Source organism: Talpa occidentalis, unplaced genomic scaffold (genome assembly GCF_014898055.3).
Source record: "Talpa occidentalis isolate TD23 unplaced genomic scaffold, MPIMG_talOcc4v2.1 talOcc4.1603, whole genome shotgun sequence".
NCBI classification, from domain to species: domain Eukaryota; kingdom Metazoa; phylum Chordata; class Mammalia; order Eulipotyphla; family Talpidae; genus Talpa; species Talpa occidentalis.
The window spans coordinates 1-17980 of NW_023601658.1; the positions used below are offsets into that span (position 1 = coordinate 1).

At 48.9% G+C, this 17980-nt stretch overlaps 2 protein-coding genes and 1 pseudogene across 2 annotated transcripts; all 3 read right to left on the reverse strand.

Moving 5' to 3' along the window:
- Positions 1-727: 727 nt before the first annotated feature.
- LOC119248582 (class I histocompatibility antigen, Gogo-OKO alpha chain-like) lies at positions 728-2777 on the reverse strand (the record flags this gene model as incomplete). The annotated part of the gene is made up of 4 exons (XM_054696844.1): positions 2761-2777; positions 2574-2668; positions 1992-2261; positions 728-959 (listed from the first exon to the last, which is right to left on the reverse strand). Coding segments are annotated over exons 1-4 (614 nt in total), but the record flags the coding sequence as incomplete, so codon positions are not given.
- An 8157-nt stretch (positions 2778-10934) lies between these two features.
- LOC119248583 (cofilin-1-like) lies at positions 10935-11345 on the reverse strand (annotated as a pseudogene).
- A 1452-nt stretch (positions 11346-12797) lies between these two features.
- On the reverse strand, positions 12798-14938 carry LOC119248584 (patr class I histocompatibility antigen, A-2 alpha chain-like). Its single transcript, XM_037515466.2, has 5 exons — positions 14902-14938; positions 14324-14593; positions 13873-14142; positions 13026-13361; positions 12798-12904 (listed from the first exon to the last, which is right to left on the reverse strand). Exons 1-5 carry the CDS (start codon positions 14936-14938, stop codon positions 12798-12800), a joined length of 1020 nt encoding a protein of 339 aa, XP_037371363.2.
- Positions 14939-17980: the final 3042 nt, after the last annotated feature.

Consider the following 17980-nt stretch of genomic DNA (forward strand, 5'->3'; position numbering starts at 1 on the left):
CCCCCATGGACTCCATCTACACTTTTCTAAGGGCCTTCCTACCCCACTTATATCCAGACTTACTATTTCTCTCCTTCTCTACCTAAAGGAAGAAAACATTTTGTGAGAGGCCAGGGAGGAGGCAGGAGCAAGATGTCCTGAGAACTGGCCTGTCCTGGGCTCTGGGACAGGATTGAGGAAACATGAGGAGAGAGCATGTGTGGGAGCTGCACTAGCCTCCTCTGTCCTTAGCAGGGACATTTCCTTTTGACCTGCCACTGCTCAAGTGAGGTCCCCACAACCAAGTCATCAAGCTGAAATATTTGTTCTTCATTTGTCACCAAGGAGTTTCATGCGCTTTACAAAAAAGTGTCAGCAAACCCGGCTCTCAGCTGAGAAAGCACATGTGTGTGGGATCATGCCTCGCAGTATCAAGGAGACATTAGACAAGAAACCTCAGACCTCATATGATGTTTTCTGTATCTGAGCACTTCTTCCTCCAAATCACAGCTCCAGTGAGCACAGCCCCAAGGAGAACCAGGCCAGCAATATGCCATGGTGGCGATGGAGGACTGAGGAGGTGGCTCTGGAAGGGAAAAGAAGGTGAGACACTGACTTTCAGGCCTCAGCCCCCATCCTGTTGAAGGTCTCCAAAGTGTTCCGGATGCCCCTGAGAAGAGCCTCTGTGCCATGACCCCCTCCTTACCCCAGTTCAGGACTTGGGGCTCCAGCAGCCCTCATGCTGCACATGGCATGTGTATCTCTGCTCCTCTCCAGAAGGCACCACCACAGCCGCCCACTTCTGGAAGGTTCCGTCCCCCCAGGCCTGGTCTCCACCAGCTCTGTGTCCTGGGTTAGGTCCTCCCCATCTCGCCGCCAGGTCAGGGTGATGTCCGCAGGGTAGAAGCCCAGGGCCCAGCACCTCAGGGTGACCTCACGCTCAGAGGTGGGGTGGTGGGACACATGTGTCTTTGGGGGTTCTGAAGGGAAGATCAGAAGATTATACTTGTGTTACTTTCTTGGGCTACTGAAGCAGCCTCATGTGACCATCCTGAGAATGGACAGGATAATTGCACTGGATGGAGAGAGGGCAAAACTGGAACACCAGCCTGGCCTTGCAGCACTGGGATAATCTCCTAATCCTTGGAAAGTTCTAGAATCAGGGTGCAACTGTTCAGGATACCAGGCTGCAGCGCTCTGAGGGAGAGACTTCTCATCTTGACCTGGATAAAGGCCCAAGTGACTCAGGAAAATTGGAGTCAGAATGGATGACCTCTGGGAACCAGATGTGAGCACGAAATACACGTCCCCCAGACCACTGCCAGGATCAGAGAGAATCAGTTATTTAGGGGACTGTTCCTCACCTGGAGAGAGCGCATTCCTTAATTGCCCCCAGGAAGGGCTGGCACTCTAGGGGTCACTTTCGAGGATCTGGACACCCAGGCAGACTCCTCACCCTTTGGGGCGTAGGAGGGTGGTATCTGGCCTTGAGCCCACTTTTCTTCCCTTTGCAGGACTCCAGCCTCGGCCTAGGGGAGGCCCCAATGCAATTCTTACTTGCACGCAGTGTCTGGTTTTCATTGTTCAGTTGTCTTTGGAGCCAGTTGTCACACTGCCAGTCCCGGTGGAGAGTGTCCAAGGCATGTACAACAGGCTCCTCCCACTCATCCTCCAAGAGCTGAACCTCCATGCCCGCTTGGCGCAGCTCCTCCATCAGGGTGAGGTAATCAGTGCCATCGTAGGCGAATTGATAGAACCCGCTTACATGACCATCTCCTCTCACTTCACAGCCAGATCTTACCTGCAAAGTGTGAGACTCTGGCCCCACCCCCAAGGTCAGTCCCTTCCACTGAGCACCACCCCCATCCCAGGCAAGCACAACTGTTGCTGGTTTTTAATAAACTAAAACCGAAACCAAGTAAAAGTTTCAAGAACTCGCTGGGAAGCTCCGACCAGAGACTCGAGGGTAACCCTTGCCCGTACGAGGGATGGCCGTTGTGACCTGTACACACCTGTTTCGCTCAGGTTGTAGTATAGCCGCAGGTTGTTTAACCTTACTCTGGAAATGTGTACGTGGCTCTTGACAATCTGCTTTTCGCTCTCCCAATACTCCGACCCCTCTAGCTCCATCCATGGCACCGTTGCCTCCATTTTGGGACTCGGGTCGTCGCTGTCAAACCGCAGGAACTGCGTGTCGTCCACGTAGCCCACGACCACGAAGTGGGGCTCCCCGAGGCCAGGCCGGGAAATCGTGGTGTGCAAGTACATTAAGGAGTGGGAGCCTGGGGGAGGGGAGGGGCTGAGACCTGACTTTCCTCTGGGCCCCAGTGCCTGGTCTGAGGATGAAGGGGCAGGGCAGGGGGAGAGAGCGAGGGGGCTCTTGAGACTGAAAATGGGCGACGGGGAGAAGGGCGGACACAGGAGTGGGTGGAAGGAGGAGCAGGATACTCAGGCCAAGGTGTGGGGTTTGGTGTGGCTTGAGGAGAGGGTGGTCGGGGTCTGTAGGTTCCGGGACGGTCCTGAGCCCCCGCGGGGCGGTTCCCTCCCTCCTCCCCGGCAGAAGAAGAGGGTTTTCCTCCTGACTCTGCACTCACCTGCCCAGGTCTCAGACAGCACCAGGGCCCCCGACAGCAGCAGGAGGAAGGTTGGGGAGGAGACATAGTCCGGATCCTCCTGGTCTAGGAGGAATCTAAACCTCAGTGCAGACTTTGCACCCGGAAGATCCGGTGAGGCTGTGTGGGGTAAATAAAAAGGAAAGCATCAGGCTTTGATGCTTCCTACCGGCCCTGCCTGCCCATTCTGCCAAGGGGCAGAGGACAGGGTGTGGAGTGCAGAGAGCAGCAGAGAAACATGAAAATACCAACATGACTGCTTGAACTGGTGATGAACCCACCCGTATAGGTTGTTTGCGCTGCATTGGCATAGATAGCAGGGCGGTTTAAAGCAGGATGGGTTCGCTGCAGAATATGGAACCCTTTGAAACCTGGGGAGTGATTGCGGGGTGGCCACCACGAGCATATGGTACTCAGGGGCCAGCCTCCTCTCCAGTGGACGTCTTCCCAGGAATGGCCAGAGGTGGATGGATCCCCGGGGCAGGTGGAACAGGCCCTGTATGAAATAGAAGAGACCCTGGATAGATACAGTGCCTGCGAGGGGGCAGGGGCTGTGGGATGGGTGTTTCTCACAGCTCTGTGAGAGTCCAGGCAGAAAGAGAGATCCAGAGTCCAGCAAGCACAGGATGAGATGCAGAAACTGCAACAATGTTTGAGGATTCTGGAGGAAGAAGTTTGAGAAAACCAACCCACCATTCTGAAGACACCAAACACCTACTCAGGAGAGGAGGAGAGGGAGACTGGCCCTTTACCTGAGTCTCAGCAGGTGGTGGCAAACCAACCTGCAACTCTGAGATGCCAGACTCCTCTGGAGAGGAGGAGGAGGCTGGTCCCAGGCTCCATGCCCACCCAGTGGTGACTCAGAAAATGAAACAACAGCGACCCATGGCCCCAGGGGGTGAGGCTGCTGGACCACCACAAATGATGGAATTTACTACATACCAACCTTACACCCAGGCAGAACTGGTGGACTTGGGCAAATAGTTCTGCCAGAAACCAGGGGAACCCTTGGCAGCCTGGTTGCTACACTTGTGGCCCTGGGAGTGGATGGGATTATTTGTACAGCACAAGAGATGGAGAGACTGGCCTCAGTGACTTTACACCTGTCCTTGAGACAGAGGCTGCAGAACAGCAGGTATTATGGCCAGGGGGATCATACCCTGCTGGAGTGGATAATGGCTGCCATATAAGCAATATGGGCTGATGCAGGAGATGTGCCAGAGACAGCGAGCTGATGGCAGATGTATGCTGAGCTGATACAGGTACTTCGGGAGCTGGGGGTGCGGCCAGGACATGTTCAACGTGAATACCCGTGGTCCTGACGATGAGCATTTCACAGCAGGGATGAGAGGCTTGGTATTAAAAAGTGCCCCCTCATCCTTATTTGGATCCCTTCTAACACTCCATGTGGGACATCAAATACATGACGTCATGACAATGATAGCTAGCTTGGGTGAAGTGGAGAGCTGGCACTCTCAAACTCAGAAAGGACTACGGGTAATTGTTGAATAATCAAAAGGAATGCCAAGGAGGGCAAAGAAGCCTCTTAGTATTACAGAACCTGTTAAAGTTACCTCTAGACAAATATGGACATTTAGTGAGAGCAGGTGTAGATCGCACTAAAATACATGCAAAGCCCAATGCATACTTGTTAGAATTATGGGAGCAACTGCAAGAAGCCTAGAGGTTCACGCCCGTGAGAAGGACTGTTGCTACGGGAAAGCCTGGAAGCTCCAGGCCTCAGACACGCGCCCGGTGCTTGGAAGACCACTTGCTGCCAACCCTGTCCTCGGGTGATGGCCTGATCACTTTCGAGTAGGGTGAGGGCCAAGGAACCTGTCCACAGGGGACGGGTGGGGACCAGAGGCCACAGGTGGAGCTTGCCATCCACTGGTCCCTGACTAACGTGCAAAGAGTTTTGGCTTTGGTAGACAGAGGAGCAGATTGTACTCTGCTCTATGGAAATCCCGAAAAACTTCAAGGGTCTGCTTGTTACTTTGATGGCAATGGAGGCAGAGTGTCAAGGTGACAGCAGTGAGTTTGGTTGGGTAAGACAAAGGTTATCTCTGATGCTGTAATAGGTAAAGTACAAGCTTACCCCACTCCAACCACAGTGAAGCAGCTGCAAGACTTTCTGGGCCTGCTGGATTACTGGAGGGCATTTATACGCCACATGGCCCAGCTGCTGAGACCCTTGTATGTGTTGATACATAAGGGGGCATGTGGGATTGGTCAGCTGAGGCAGACACAGCATTTGCCATGGCCAAACGGCCTATAAAGACTGCTCGGGCTTTGCAGGGTTTTGACCAAGCCCGAGCCTGTGAGCTAGATGTGCATGTTACTCAGGAAGGGTTCGGGTGGGGACTCTGGCAGAAATCAGTGAGGCTACGACAGCCTATTGGGTTCTGTCCCAACTCTGGAAGGGGGATGAGATTAGGTATTCCTTAATTAGGGGGCTGAGATTAGGTATTCCTGAATTGAAAAACAGCTAGCTGCGGTATGTGCAGCCTCACTAGCTACTGAAAGCATAACTGCCACAGCTCCTGTCTTAGTGAGAACCACCTTCCCAATAGCCAGATGGGAACGGGACTGGATGACAAAGCCCCATAGTGGCACTGCTCAAATGCCCACTTTGGTGAAGTGGGGGGCGTGCCTAGAACAGTGCTGCACTCTGTCAACTAGCCCCTTAAGGGAGGAGTTGCTGGAGGTTCTTGGTGCGGTGATGTATGTCAGTATGGAACCAACTTCAGAAGCCTGTGTAGAAGCCAAACCTGAAGTTAGTTCCTACAAGGAGGGACGAGCATTGATTCCAGTGGTGGCCTGGTATATGGATGGCTCCAACCCGGGCCAGCTAGCATCTTGGACAGCTGTGGCTGTACGCCCAGAAACAAACACTATTTGGTGTGAAACCGGGGCAGGACAGAGCAGCCAGTGGGCTGAACTGTGAGCTGTATGGATGGTGGTGGCCCATGAGCCTTCCCCTCTAGTCATTTGTACTGACAGTTGGGCTCTGAGCATGGGCCTGACACCGTGGATTTCCACGTGGAATCTGAATGACTTGACAGTCATGCATCGGCCATTGTGGGGCCAGGCACTGTGGAAAGATCTATGGGATCTGGGGCATCAGAAGCAGGTGACTGTTTATCATGTCACAGGACATGCCCCATTGGCCTTTCCAGGAAACGATGAAGCAGATACCCTAGTCCAGGTTCGATGGCTTGAAACTGCTCTGGGGCGGGATGTTGCGCAGTGGCTGCACAGACGCTTGCTCCACGCAGGGCAGAAGAAAATGTGGGCCACTGTGCGTGTCTGGGGTCTACCTGTAACTTTAGAGGAGGCTCAGACTGTTTGTGAACAATGTGTAGTGTGTTCCAGGACTTACCCCTGGAGACCTTTTGCATCCACAGACCTAATGCTGCGGGGCAGGTGCGACTGACACACTAGCAGATTGAAATCATTGGACCACTACTCGCTCTGACAACAATATGCGGCCATCTGTGTGGACACTTCTAGCGGTTATTGGCAGCTTATCCTGCTCTACATGAGAACCATAATGCAGTTTTGGCAGCACTGGCACACCTATGTGCTGTATATGGACGTCTGCAGGTAATGGAGAGCAACCAAGGAACTCATTTTATAGGAGCCGGGTGCAGCAGTGGGCCAAGGACATGGGTGTCGAATGGAAGTTTCACATTCCCTATAATCCCAAAGCTGCTTGGATCACAGAGAACCAGCTCTGTGCCATCCTGGCACTACACACAGACAGTTGTATAATGGAATTAGAACTGGGCGTGTACAGGGTGAAGGACTTGGCACAGCATGTGATAGGGCAAAGTGGAGATAACATTCCCTTTGTTTGGCTTCCCCACCCAAAATGCTGCATGGAGGCCTGAAACCCCGAGAACCACGCCTGAGAACTGGAACTTCATCCTGACTTCTGCAATTGGCTCTTAGCTCTGGTGTCTTTCCTTCTGCATTCAGTAGTGTTTCTCACACTGTCCCTCTGAGTTCCAGGGGCTGTTTAAATCATCAGTTCTCAAAATTGGTGTCTTAACGATCTCTATACACTCTTTACAGATGAATGAGGATCCCAGAGATAATTTTGTGGATTGTATCTACCAATATTCGCCATAATGTAAATTGAAAGTTAAAAAATATTTATTGAGGGCCTTTCTGGTGGTGCAAAGGGTTAAGACAGCACTGTGAAGCTATCCTCAGCCACTGAAGCAGGAGTTTGATCCGGGCCAGGTTGCTAACCTACATGGCACAGCAGACCTCTCCTGTCTCACCTGCTGCTCCCTCAGCAGTGTGTTTCAATAGATCTGCCTGTTCTGCTCCCCACTCTGTCTCTGGTGAATCCTCTCACAATTCTCCAACTTCTGGCCTATACCTAAACTCTTGTATGCATAAATAAATAAATTAAATGTTTTAAAAACCAAATAAAAAATAATTCATTTAGAACGATATTAACAACCCTACGTGTTAGCGGAAATGAAATTTTTTAAAAGATTTATTTATTTATGCATTCAAGAGCTGGGTATAGGCCAGAGATGCAGGGGGTGAGAGGATTCACCAGAGACAGAGTGGGGAACAAAACAGGCAGACTGGCTGAAATACACTGCTGAGGGGAGTAGTGGCGAGCCAGGAGAGGTCTGCTGCGCCATGTGGGTAGCTCCCTGGCCAGCCTGGGATCCAACTCATGCTTCAGAGGCTGCAGATTTCTTCATAGTGCGGTGCTTAATCCCCTGTGCCACCAGGGAGGCCCAGAAATGAATATTTTTATAAAAACCTTTTCCAAAAAAAAAGTATAGTGACAAGAGTGCATCTTTTTATATTTTGTTTTTGCAAGTCATTTTCTTGTCTGTCTTATTAGAAAACACTGAATTTTCTTTTCTTTTTCTTTTTTTTAAAGATTTATTTATTTATTTATACGAGCACTGGGTACAGTCAGAAGCGTGGGAGGGTGAGAGAATCCACTAGAGCCACAGCAGGATGCAGAACAGGCAGAAGGACCGAAACACACTGCTGAGGGGAGCAGCTGCGGCAGGAGAGGTCTGTACGCCATGTGGGACCCTCGCCCGGCAGCTGGGGATCGAACCAGCACTGCAGAGGCTGCGGGCAGCTTCGCAACCAGTGCTCAACCGCTGCGCCACTGGGGAGGCCCCAAAACCACTGAATTTTCTTACCTGCTTCTGCATTTAATTTATTTTAAAGAACTTGAAAAAAATTCCAGCTACACAATCCAGCTTCACATTTGTACACAGGTATAAATAACCTTTCAGTAGGGCCTCCCTGGTGGCGCAGCGGTTGAGCGCTGGGTTGGGAAGCTGCCAGCAGCTTCTGCAGTGCTGGTTGCTCCCTGGCCATTGGAGGAAGGTCCCACATGGTTCGCAGACCTCTCCTGCTGCAGCTGTTCCCCTCAGCAGTGTACTTCAGTCCTTCTGCCTGCTCTGCTCCGCGCTCTGGCTCTGGTGAATTCTCTCACCCTCCCGCGCTTCCGACTGTACCCAGTGCTTGTATAAATAAATAAATAAATCTAAAAAAAAAAAAAAAAAAACCTTCAGATAATTGTGAATATTCATCTTTGATAATAAACAACCAATTAAGATCTTCTTAAGCTTAGTTGCAGTGGGGAACTTGAAACCCTATGGTTGGACATTTTAAATTGTTACATTAAAACCCATAAGTGTATCATGCAATTTGTATATGTGCTGCCGAAGCAAACACAGTGTATCATGCATTTTGAATGAATCTTGTACTAATGCATGATGTTTTTAAGTAATGCACTCAGTCCACCAACTTTGTAGATCTTCCAGTGTTGACACATTTGATACAAATAATCAATAACCACATTTATTATATTATCACATATACCTTTGGAAAAGCATGTAAATATTGGGAAGCTATTAGGATTACAGTTCTGGATACAAGTTTTCCAAAATGCTGTTTACTCTTGAGAGTTTACATTTTGTCATTGGCAACAAATAGTCAGTTTATTTTCTTGAAGACTTAAATTTATTTTTTGATTTGTTTAAAACATTTATTTATTCATGTATACAAGAACCAGCGTACAGGCCAGATGTGTGGGAGGGTGAGAGGATTCACCAGAGACAGAGTAGGGAACAGAATAGGCAGATTGACCAAAATACGCTGCTGAGGGGAGCAGCAGGTGAGACAAGAGGGGCCTGCTGTGCCATGTAGGTATCTCCCCAGCAGGCCGGGATCGAACCCATGCTGTTGAGGCTGTGGATAGCTTCACAGCGCTGTGCTCAACTGCCTGCGCCATTTTTTGAGACAGTGTCTACCAAATAGCCAACTCAAAATAATCATAGTGTCTTTGCCATTCATTCTTTCAAGTAAAAATAATATTCCATTAAAAAGTGTCTAGTTCAGGGGCTACACTGGTGGTACAAGGGCTTAAGCACAGCACTATGAAGCTATCCACAGCCACTGCAGCATGAGTTCCATCCCCAGCCAGAGAGGTGACCTACTTGGCGCAGCAGACCTCTCCTGGCTCCTCTGCTGCTCCCCTCAGCAGTGTATTTCAGTCAATCTGCCTGTTCTATTCTGCACTCTGTCTCTGGTGAATCCTCTCACCCACTGCATCCACTGCATCTCTGGTCTGCACCCCAGCTCTTGTATGCATAAATAAATAAATCTTAAAACAAAAGAGGCTACTTCATTCAAACTGACTACAAATCCATAGTAATTAAAACAGTATTTTGCTATATCAATCGAATAGAGAGCCTAGAAGTAATCCTTTGCATTTACAGTCAAGTAATATTTGATAAGGGAGCCAAGAACAGTCAATAGGGAAAGGATAGCCTCTTTAACAAATGATGGTGGCAATTGGATAACATGAAGAAAAATGAAATTAGGCCCCTATCTCATATCATTTACAAAAATTTTCTTAAAATGGATTAAAGATCTACCTAGGCATATAGCAGGGAAGGTGGGGAGGAGGTCAAAACAGGAGGGAAAAGCACAAGGGACTATTGCAATGGTTCATGGATGCTGTGTTCATGGGAAAACTTGGGGGACTAAACCTGAGGGAAGAGATAAAATGTCACGCAAAAATGAACAGTGATGTAAGAGAAAAAACCTTAAAAAGATCTAACTGCAAGATCTGATATCATAAAACTCCCAAGAGAAAATAAGAAAGAAGCTCTTTGATAATGGTCTTGGCAATGACACCAAAAGCACAAACAACAAAAGCAAAAATCAACAAATGTGTCTACATCAATCTAAAAAACTTCTGCACAGCACAAGGAACAACTTAAAAAAAGACAATTTACAGGATGTTAGAAAGTATTTGCAAACCATATATTGAAAAGGGATTAATATTCAACTATGTAAAGAAGTCGCACAACGCAAAAACAAGAACAAAATTATCTGATTAAAAATTTAATATTCTCTTCTCTAACCCAACAGTCCCCCTTGTGACAAGGATTTAAAGAAACAAACATATTATATACACACTTTTTTTTATTGCTGTGCTTTTCATTTTTAATTGAAGGTCCCTTACTGGTCCTGCCTCCGTGAGTGGCCACGACCAGGGGAGTGGGGAGGAGAACAGGCGGTGTAGGGAGTGGGTCAGAACCAAACAGACAGCACAGGGTCGCTATTGTGGTTGAAAGGTGGCAGCACAGAAGGGGAGGAACAGTGAAGTCTTGGGTATGATTAAAAAAAAAAATACCCCAATTTACCTCTTGCTGCTGGGGCACCAGCACCACCCAATATACCTCTCCTCTGGGGCACCCAGAGGAGATCAGAACGGAACACAAAACAGTCATAATTCCCTCGGTGGGGAACATGATCTGCTTAAACCCAAGAGGGTGAAAAGTGGTTTGGGAAGGCCAGATCTGTCGGGGATGGAGGGAGGAAGAAGGTCTGGGGTTGGGGGACTTTTCGCAATTAGGCAGAGGCATTGTCTTCCCCCTGCTGGGATTCCCTAACCCCTCTGGTCTGGCAGGAAGGGCCTGCAACCCCTGTGGGCAGGTCTGGGGCAGCCAGATACTTTAGGCAGTGGGGTGGAAGGGGCTTGTCCTCCAGGGAGATGACAGTTACCACCAGCTTCTCTGCCAGGGTATAGGCTTTTTTTTTTCTTTGTTTTAATAAGGCATGCAAAAACTAGGGTGCAGGACAGAGGTGCAGGGTAGGGAGTGAGAGGATTCACCAGAGACAGAGTGGGGAGCAGAAAGGTAGATCTACTGAAACACACTGCTCAGGGGAGCAGTGGGCAAGTCAGGAGAGGTCTGCTGTGGCATGTCTGTAGCTCCCTGGCCGGGGATCGAACTCGCTGCAGTGGCTGCCAATAGCTTCATAGTACTGAGACATAACGGCTTATGCCACCAGGGAGGCCCCAGCAGTTTGTAATTTATACTTGATCCAGGTCAGCTTCTCCTGGAACCTGGCTTAGATGATTTTGCACTTAAGGGTGCACACTCAGGGGCCCAGAAGATAAACATCAGGTCCTCCTCCTTGCTCTCTTGTTCTCTTAGGCTGCATCATGGAGGGCACAGTCCTGGTCTGGCAGCATCTTGACAAAGGTGGGTAGGGCTTGTTCATGGTCTGGCCCACATCGCTTACCAGGATTTCTTTGCCCTCTGGGATGATGTTCTTCCTCTCCTCACTCGGGCAGAAGAGCACCACCTTCTTGTGCTTCTCCACTTCCTGTGGTGTTGATGACTTACGCACCTTCATGTTCTTGGACACTTTTCTGACACCTTCAGAGACAGCCACGCTGGAAGCCATGTTTCCCAAGGAGGAAGGAGAGCCAGAAAAGACAAGAGCTGCTCCTGCTGCTGCCAGAATCCGACTGCATGTGGCCTTTCCCAGCCCCTTCTGTTTAGTATCAGATTCTATTTAATAAAGGAGAAGCTGCAGTTCAGGGCAACGGAAGTTAAGACAGGGATGAAGACGACCGAGCCGCGCCTCTGCTGGAGCAGGAAAGTCATCAGGGAGAGACACAGGTCCGTGTGGGGAGGGGCCTGGCGGGCAGGGCTGGCCAGTCTCCCACCTCCCCACATTGTGCTTATAGGACACAGACAGACACATGCAGATGCCCTTTGCAACAGAGAAGTTGGGTGGTCTTCAAGTCACAAAACCGAAGTTCAAACACATTTTGCATCACTCAGTCCTCCATAAGGGCAGGTAGCTCACCCCGGGAAAGAATGTCATGAACAAAGTAGTTTACAAAGGTGATGACATTCTCAGCAGCCCACTGCATGCTCAAAAATGTCCACATCAATCCACTCCCATACTTGGTCATATCCTGTCTGCCCCTTCCCTCTCTTCAGGCTTCCAGAGTTTCACTTTAAAAGCTGCTTGGGGGCCTCCCCGGTGGTGCAGCGGTTGAGCACTGGGTTGTGAAGTTGCCCGCGGCCTCTGTGGCGACAGTTCGATCCCTTGCTGCTCCCCGGCCACCAGAGGAGGGTCCCACATGGCGCGCAGACCTCTCCTGCCGCCCGCTGCTCCCCTCAGCAGTGTGCTTCGGTCCTTCTGCCTGCTCTGCTCCCCGCTCTGGCTCTGGTGAATTCTCTCACCCTCCCGCGCTTCTGACTGTACCCAGTGCATGTATAAAAAAAACAAACAAACAATAAATAAATAAAACATGCCTCTATTAAAAAAAAAAAGCTGCTTGGGGCAAAACCAGAAAACAGAACCTGGTTAGAGTGCCCAGGAGATGAGACTAAAGGAACTATTATGGAGTGGGTGAGCTCCCCCATGGACTCCATCCACACTTTTCTAAGGCCTTCCTACCCCACTTATATCCAGACTTAGTATTTCTCTCCTTCTCTACCTATAGGAAGAAAACATTTTGTGAGAGGCCAGGGAGGAGGCAGGACCAAGAAATCCTGAGGAACTGGCCAGTCCTGGGCTCCAGGACAGGATCAGGGAACATGAGGAGAGATCGCGTGTGGGAGCTGCGCCAGCCTCCTCCGTCCTTAGCAGGGACATTTCCTTTTGACCTGCAGCTACTCAAGTGAGGTCCCCATGACCAAAGTCACCAAGATGAAATATTTGTCCTTCATTTGTCATACCAAGGAGTTTCATGCGCTTTACAAAAAAATGTCAGCAAACCCGGCTCTCAGCTGAGAAAGTGCATGTGTGTGGGATCAGGCCTCCCAGTATCAAGCAGACATTAGACAAGAAATCTCAGACCTCATATGATGTTTTCTGTATCTGAGTACTTCTTCCTCCAAATCACAGCTTCAGTGAGCACAGCTCCAAGGAGAACCAGGACTGCCCCAAGGGAACCAGGACTTTTGCAATGTTGCCCACGGTGGGGATGGAAGACTGAGGAGGTGGCTCTGGAAGGGAAAAGAAGGTGAGACTCTGACTTTCAGGCCTCAGCCCCCATCCTGCTAAAGGTCTCCAAAGGGCTCCCGATGCCCCTGAGAAGAGCCTCTATGCCCATGACCCTCTCCTTACCCCATCTCAGGACTTGGGGCTCCAGCAGCCCCTCATGCTGCACATGGCACGTGTATCTCTGCTCCTCTCCAGAAGGCAAAGCCACAGCTGCCCACTTCTGGAAGGTTCCATCCCCCCCAGGCCTGGTCTCTACCAGCTCCATGTCCTGGGTCAGGTCCTCCCCATCTCGCTGCCAGGTCAGGGTGATGTCCGCAGGGTAGAAGCCCAGGGCCCAGCACCTCAGGATGACTTCATGCTCAGAGGTGGTGGGTGGGGTCACGAGTGTCTTCGGGAGTTCTGAAAATTTATACTTTGGGTTACTTTCACAAGCCACTGAAGCAGCCTCATGTGACCATCCTGAGAATGGACAGGATAATTGCACTGGGTGGACAGAGTGCAAAGCTGGAACACCAGCCTGGCCTTGGAGACTGGGATGGTCTCCTAATCCTTGGAAAGTTCTAGAATCAGGGTGCAACAGTTCAGGGTAGCAGGCTGCAGGGCTCTGAGGGAGAGACTAGAGACTTCTCGTCTTGACTTGGATAGAGGCCCAATTGACTCAGGAAAGTTGGAGTCAGAATCCAAGATCTCTGAGAACCAGATGTGAGCACGAAATACATGGTTCACCAGAACACCGCCAGGATCACAGAGAATCAGTTATCAGGACTGTTCCTCACCTTAAGAGAGTGCCTTCCTTAATTGCCCCCAGGAAGGGCTGGCACTCTAGGGGTCACTTTCGAGGATCTGGACACCCAGGCAAACTCCTCACCTTCTGGGGCCATAGGAGGGTGGTATCTGGCCTTGAGCCCACTCTCCTTCCCTGTGCTGGACGCCAGCCTTGGCCCTAGGGGAGGCCCGAGGCAACTCTTACTTGCACGCAGTGTCCGGTTCCCTTTCTTCAGGTGTTCTTGGAGCCACTGCCCACACTCGCGTTCCAGGTGCTGAGTGTTGAATTCAGAGGCGAGGACCTCCTCCCACTCAACCTCCCAGGTCTGCGCCTCCATGCCCGCTGGGGTCCTGGCGCGCAGCGTCTCCATCAGGGTGCAGGAATCAACGCCGTCGTAGGCAAATTCATTGAGCTGGCTTAGGCTACCATTCAGGCCCACTTCACAGCCATTCCTCACCTGCAAGGTGTGAGACCCTGGCCGCCCCCGCCATGTCAATGGCTGCCCACTTAGCACCTCCCATCCCCAGGCAAGCGCAGCTGTTGGTGATTTATAATAAACTAAAACAGAAACAGGGTAAAAGTTCCAAGGCCTCAAGGGAAAGCTCGGACCCAGAGACTGGAGGGTAACCTCTGCTCGTTGTTGGGGATCACACACCTGTTCCGCTCTGGTTGTAGTACATCCGCAAGCTGGTCAGTTGGAGTCTGGCAATGTCTAGGTGGCTCTCGACAATGCGCTTTTGGCTCTCCCAATACTCCGACCTCTCTAGCTGCATCCACGGCACTGTTGCCTCCATTTTCAGACTCGGGTCGTTGTTGTCGAACCGCAGGAACTGCGTGTCGTCCACGTAGGCCACGCAGATGAAGCGGGGCTCCCCGGGGCCGGGCCGGGATACCAAGGTGTGCAAGTACATTACTGAGTGGGAGCCTGAGGGAGGGGAGGGGCTGAGACCCCAACTCTCCTCTGGGCACCAGTGTCTGGGTCCGAGGATGAAGGGCCGGGCAGGGGGAGAGGGCGAGGGTGCTCATGAGACCAAAAAGGGGCTACGGGGGAGAAGGGCGGGCCACAGGAGAGGGTGGAAGGGAGGAGCAGGATACCCGGCAAGCTGAGCTGTGGAGTTTTGACGCGGGTTGAGGAGAGGGCGGTTGGCAGTACCCTTCCTGGGTCCTGCACTGCAGGGCGGCCCTCTCGCTCCTCCTGGGCCAAAGCCATTCCCCTCCAAATGCCTCACTCACCTGCCCAGGTCTCGGTCAGGACCAGGGCCCCCGACATCAGCAGGAGGAAGGTTGGGGGCGGCATAGTCCCTGATCCTCCTGGTCTGGGAAGAATCTAAAACCCAGTGCAGACTTTGCACCCGGACCCTCTGACGCTGATTGACTTATCCGGACAGTCGTGTCCTGGAATTAGAATTGGGTGTGTACAGGATGAAAGACTTGGCACAGCCTGTGATAAGGCAAAGTGGAGATGAATATTCCCTTTGCTTGGCTCCCCACCCACTCACTCACTGGACTGAGGCCAGAAGCCCTGAACCAGGCCTGAGAGCTGGGACTGTGTCCCCACCCTCATGCAGGTGGCTGTTGGCTCTGGCGTCTTTGCTTCTGCATTGAGTGGCCTTTCTCACACCGTCTCTCTGAGTCCCAGGGTCTGTTTAATCAGCGATTCTCTAAATTTTTGTTTTTATGATCTGTATACACTCTTACAGATGAATGAGGATCCTAAAGATAATTTGTGGGTTATATCTATCATAGCTATCAATTTTTGCCATATTACAGATCGAAAATTCAAAAATACCTTTTCATTTAGAATATTAACAACCCTGCATGTTAATGGGAATAGTATATATATTATTTTATATACATCATTTTTCATTTTTGTACAATGTATGCATTTTCCTCTTGGTTATAGTCTCATAAAATTCCCACCACCCTTGTTTTGATCCTGCTCCCTCTCCCCCCACCCCACTGTGTGTCTCTGGTTTATAGTTGATTTTTACTTTGATTTGATTTTTACTTTGTTATAATTAGTCTTTTTCCTGATCCTTTATTTAGATATTCTAAATTCCTGCTATGAGTGAGACCATCCGGTATTTTTCTCTTTCTTTCTGGCTTATTTCACTGAGCATTATCCCTTCCAGCTCCATCCATGTTGCTGCAAATGGCATGAGTTTATCTTTTTTGATTGCTGAGTAATAGGAATAAAATATTTTTATGAAAACTATTTTCCAAAAGAAAAAGTATAGTGACAAGAGTGCATCTTTTTTATATTTTGTCCTTGCAAGTCATTTTCTTGCATGTCTCCTTAGAAAACGACTGAATTTTCTTATCTGCTTCTGCATTTATATTAAAGAACTTGAAAAAATTCCAGCTACACAATCCAGCTTCACATTTGTACGCAAGGTATAAATAACCTTTCAGATAATTGTGAATGTTCATCTTTGATAATAAACAAACTGTACAATTAGTATCTTCTTTAGCTTAGTTGCAGTGTGGAACTGAAACCCTATGGTTGGACATTTTATATTGTTACATTAAAACCCTTAAGCATTTTGAATGAATCTTATAGTAATGCATGATGTTTTCAAAGTAATGCACTCAGTTCACCAAGTTTGTAGATCTTCCAGTGTTGACATACTTAATGTAAATAATTTAAAAACACATTTGCTATAGTATCACATATCCCATTGGAAAAGTATGTAAGTATTGGGGCTCTATTAGGATTAAAGTTCTGGATACAAGTTTTCCAAAACCCTGTTTTCTCATGAGAGTTTGGATTTTGTCATTGGCAACAAATAGTTTTTTTTTAAAGATTTATTTATTTATGCATACAAGAACTGGGGTATAGGCCAGAGGTGTGGGGGGATGAGAGGATTCACCAGAGACGGAGTGGGGAGCAGAACAAGCAGACTGACTGAAATACCCTGCTGAGGAAAGCAGTGGGCAAGACAGGAGAGGTCTGCTGTACCATGTGGGTAGCTCCCTGGCCAGGGATCAAACTCATGCTGCAGTGGCTGCGGACAGCTTTACAGTTTGCTTCTTAACCCCTTACGCCACCAGGGAGGCTGTAAGTTTATTTTCTTGAAGCCTTTAGTTTTATTTTTTAGATAGTATCTACCAAATAACCAACTCAAAATAATTATGGTTTCTTTGCCATTCATTCTTTTTTTTTTTTAAAAAGATTTATTTATGCATACAAGAACTGGGGTACAGGCCAGAGGTGTGTGTGTGGGGGCAGTGAGAGGATTCACCAGAGACAGAGTGGGGAACAGAACAGGCAGATTGGCCAAAATACACCGATGAGGGTTGCAGCGGGCGAGTCAGGAGAGGTCTGCTGCACCATGTGGGGAGCTCCCTGGTAGGGCTCGAACTCAAGCTACAGTGGCTGAGGATTACTTCATAGGTTGCGTCTTAACCCCTTGCACCACCAGGGAGGCCCCTTAATTGCCTTTTCACCTTTGCCTTTTCACCACGTATGTGTGGATCTATTTCTCTATTCTGTTGATCTATTTCTTTATATTTACAGTAATACTATACTGTCTACTATAGCTCTTTGTTAGTCTTGAACTCTATTCTTTAAATCCTCCAATTTGTTCTTTTCAAGGTTTCATTTTGCAATGAATATATGACCTTTAGTTACAAAAAGAAGACCACTGGGATTTACATTAAATGTAGAGAGAAATGTTTTGGAAGAACTGACTGCTTAATGGTATTGAGTCTTCTGATTAATCAGCACCATGGAGCTCTCTATTTATTTGGGTCTCACTGTAACTTTCAGTAGCTAGGTCTTAATAATGTTTGTCAGATTTATCTCTAAATATTTTCTATCATGATGATATTGTACTTGGTAATGGTTTTGAATATTAATTTCCCATTGTGTATAGAAGTACAATTTCTATTCTATAGAAATACAATTGTTTTTTACATACTGATTTAGGTATGTAACCTCTTGCTAAACTCACTTTTTACTTGTAGCTTCTTAGATGTTTGAAGATTTCCTATATAGTTGATGACATCCTGCAAATAAAAAAATTCTATTTCTTCCTTTGCAATCTGGATGTCCTTTTTTCTTTTTCTTTCTTTTTTTTTTAAGATTTTTTTTATTTATTTATTATTATACAAGCACTGGGTATAGTCAGAAGCGCGGGAGGGTGAGAGAATTCACCAGAGCCAGAGCAGGAGCAGAGCAGGCAGAGGACCGAAGTACACTGCTGAGGGAAGCCGGGGGAGCGCCGGGGATCGAACCGGCCGCTGCAGAGGCTGCGGGCACTGTTGCAACCCCGTGCTCACTACTGAGCCACTGAAGAGGCCCTCTTTTTCT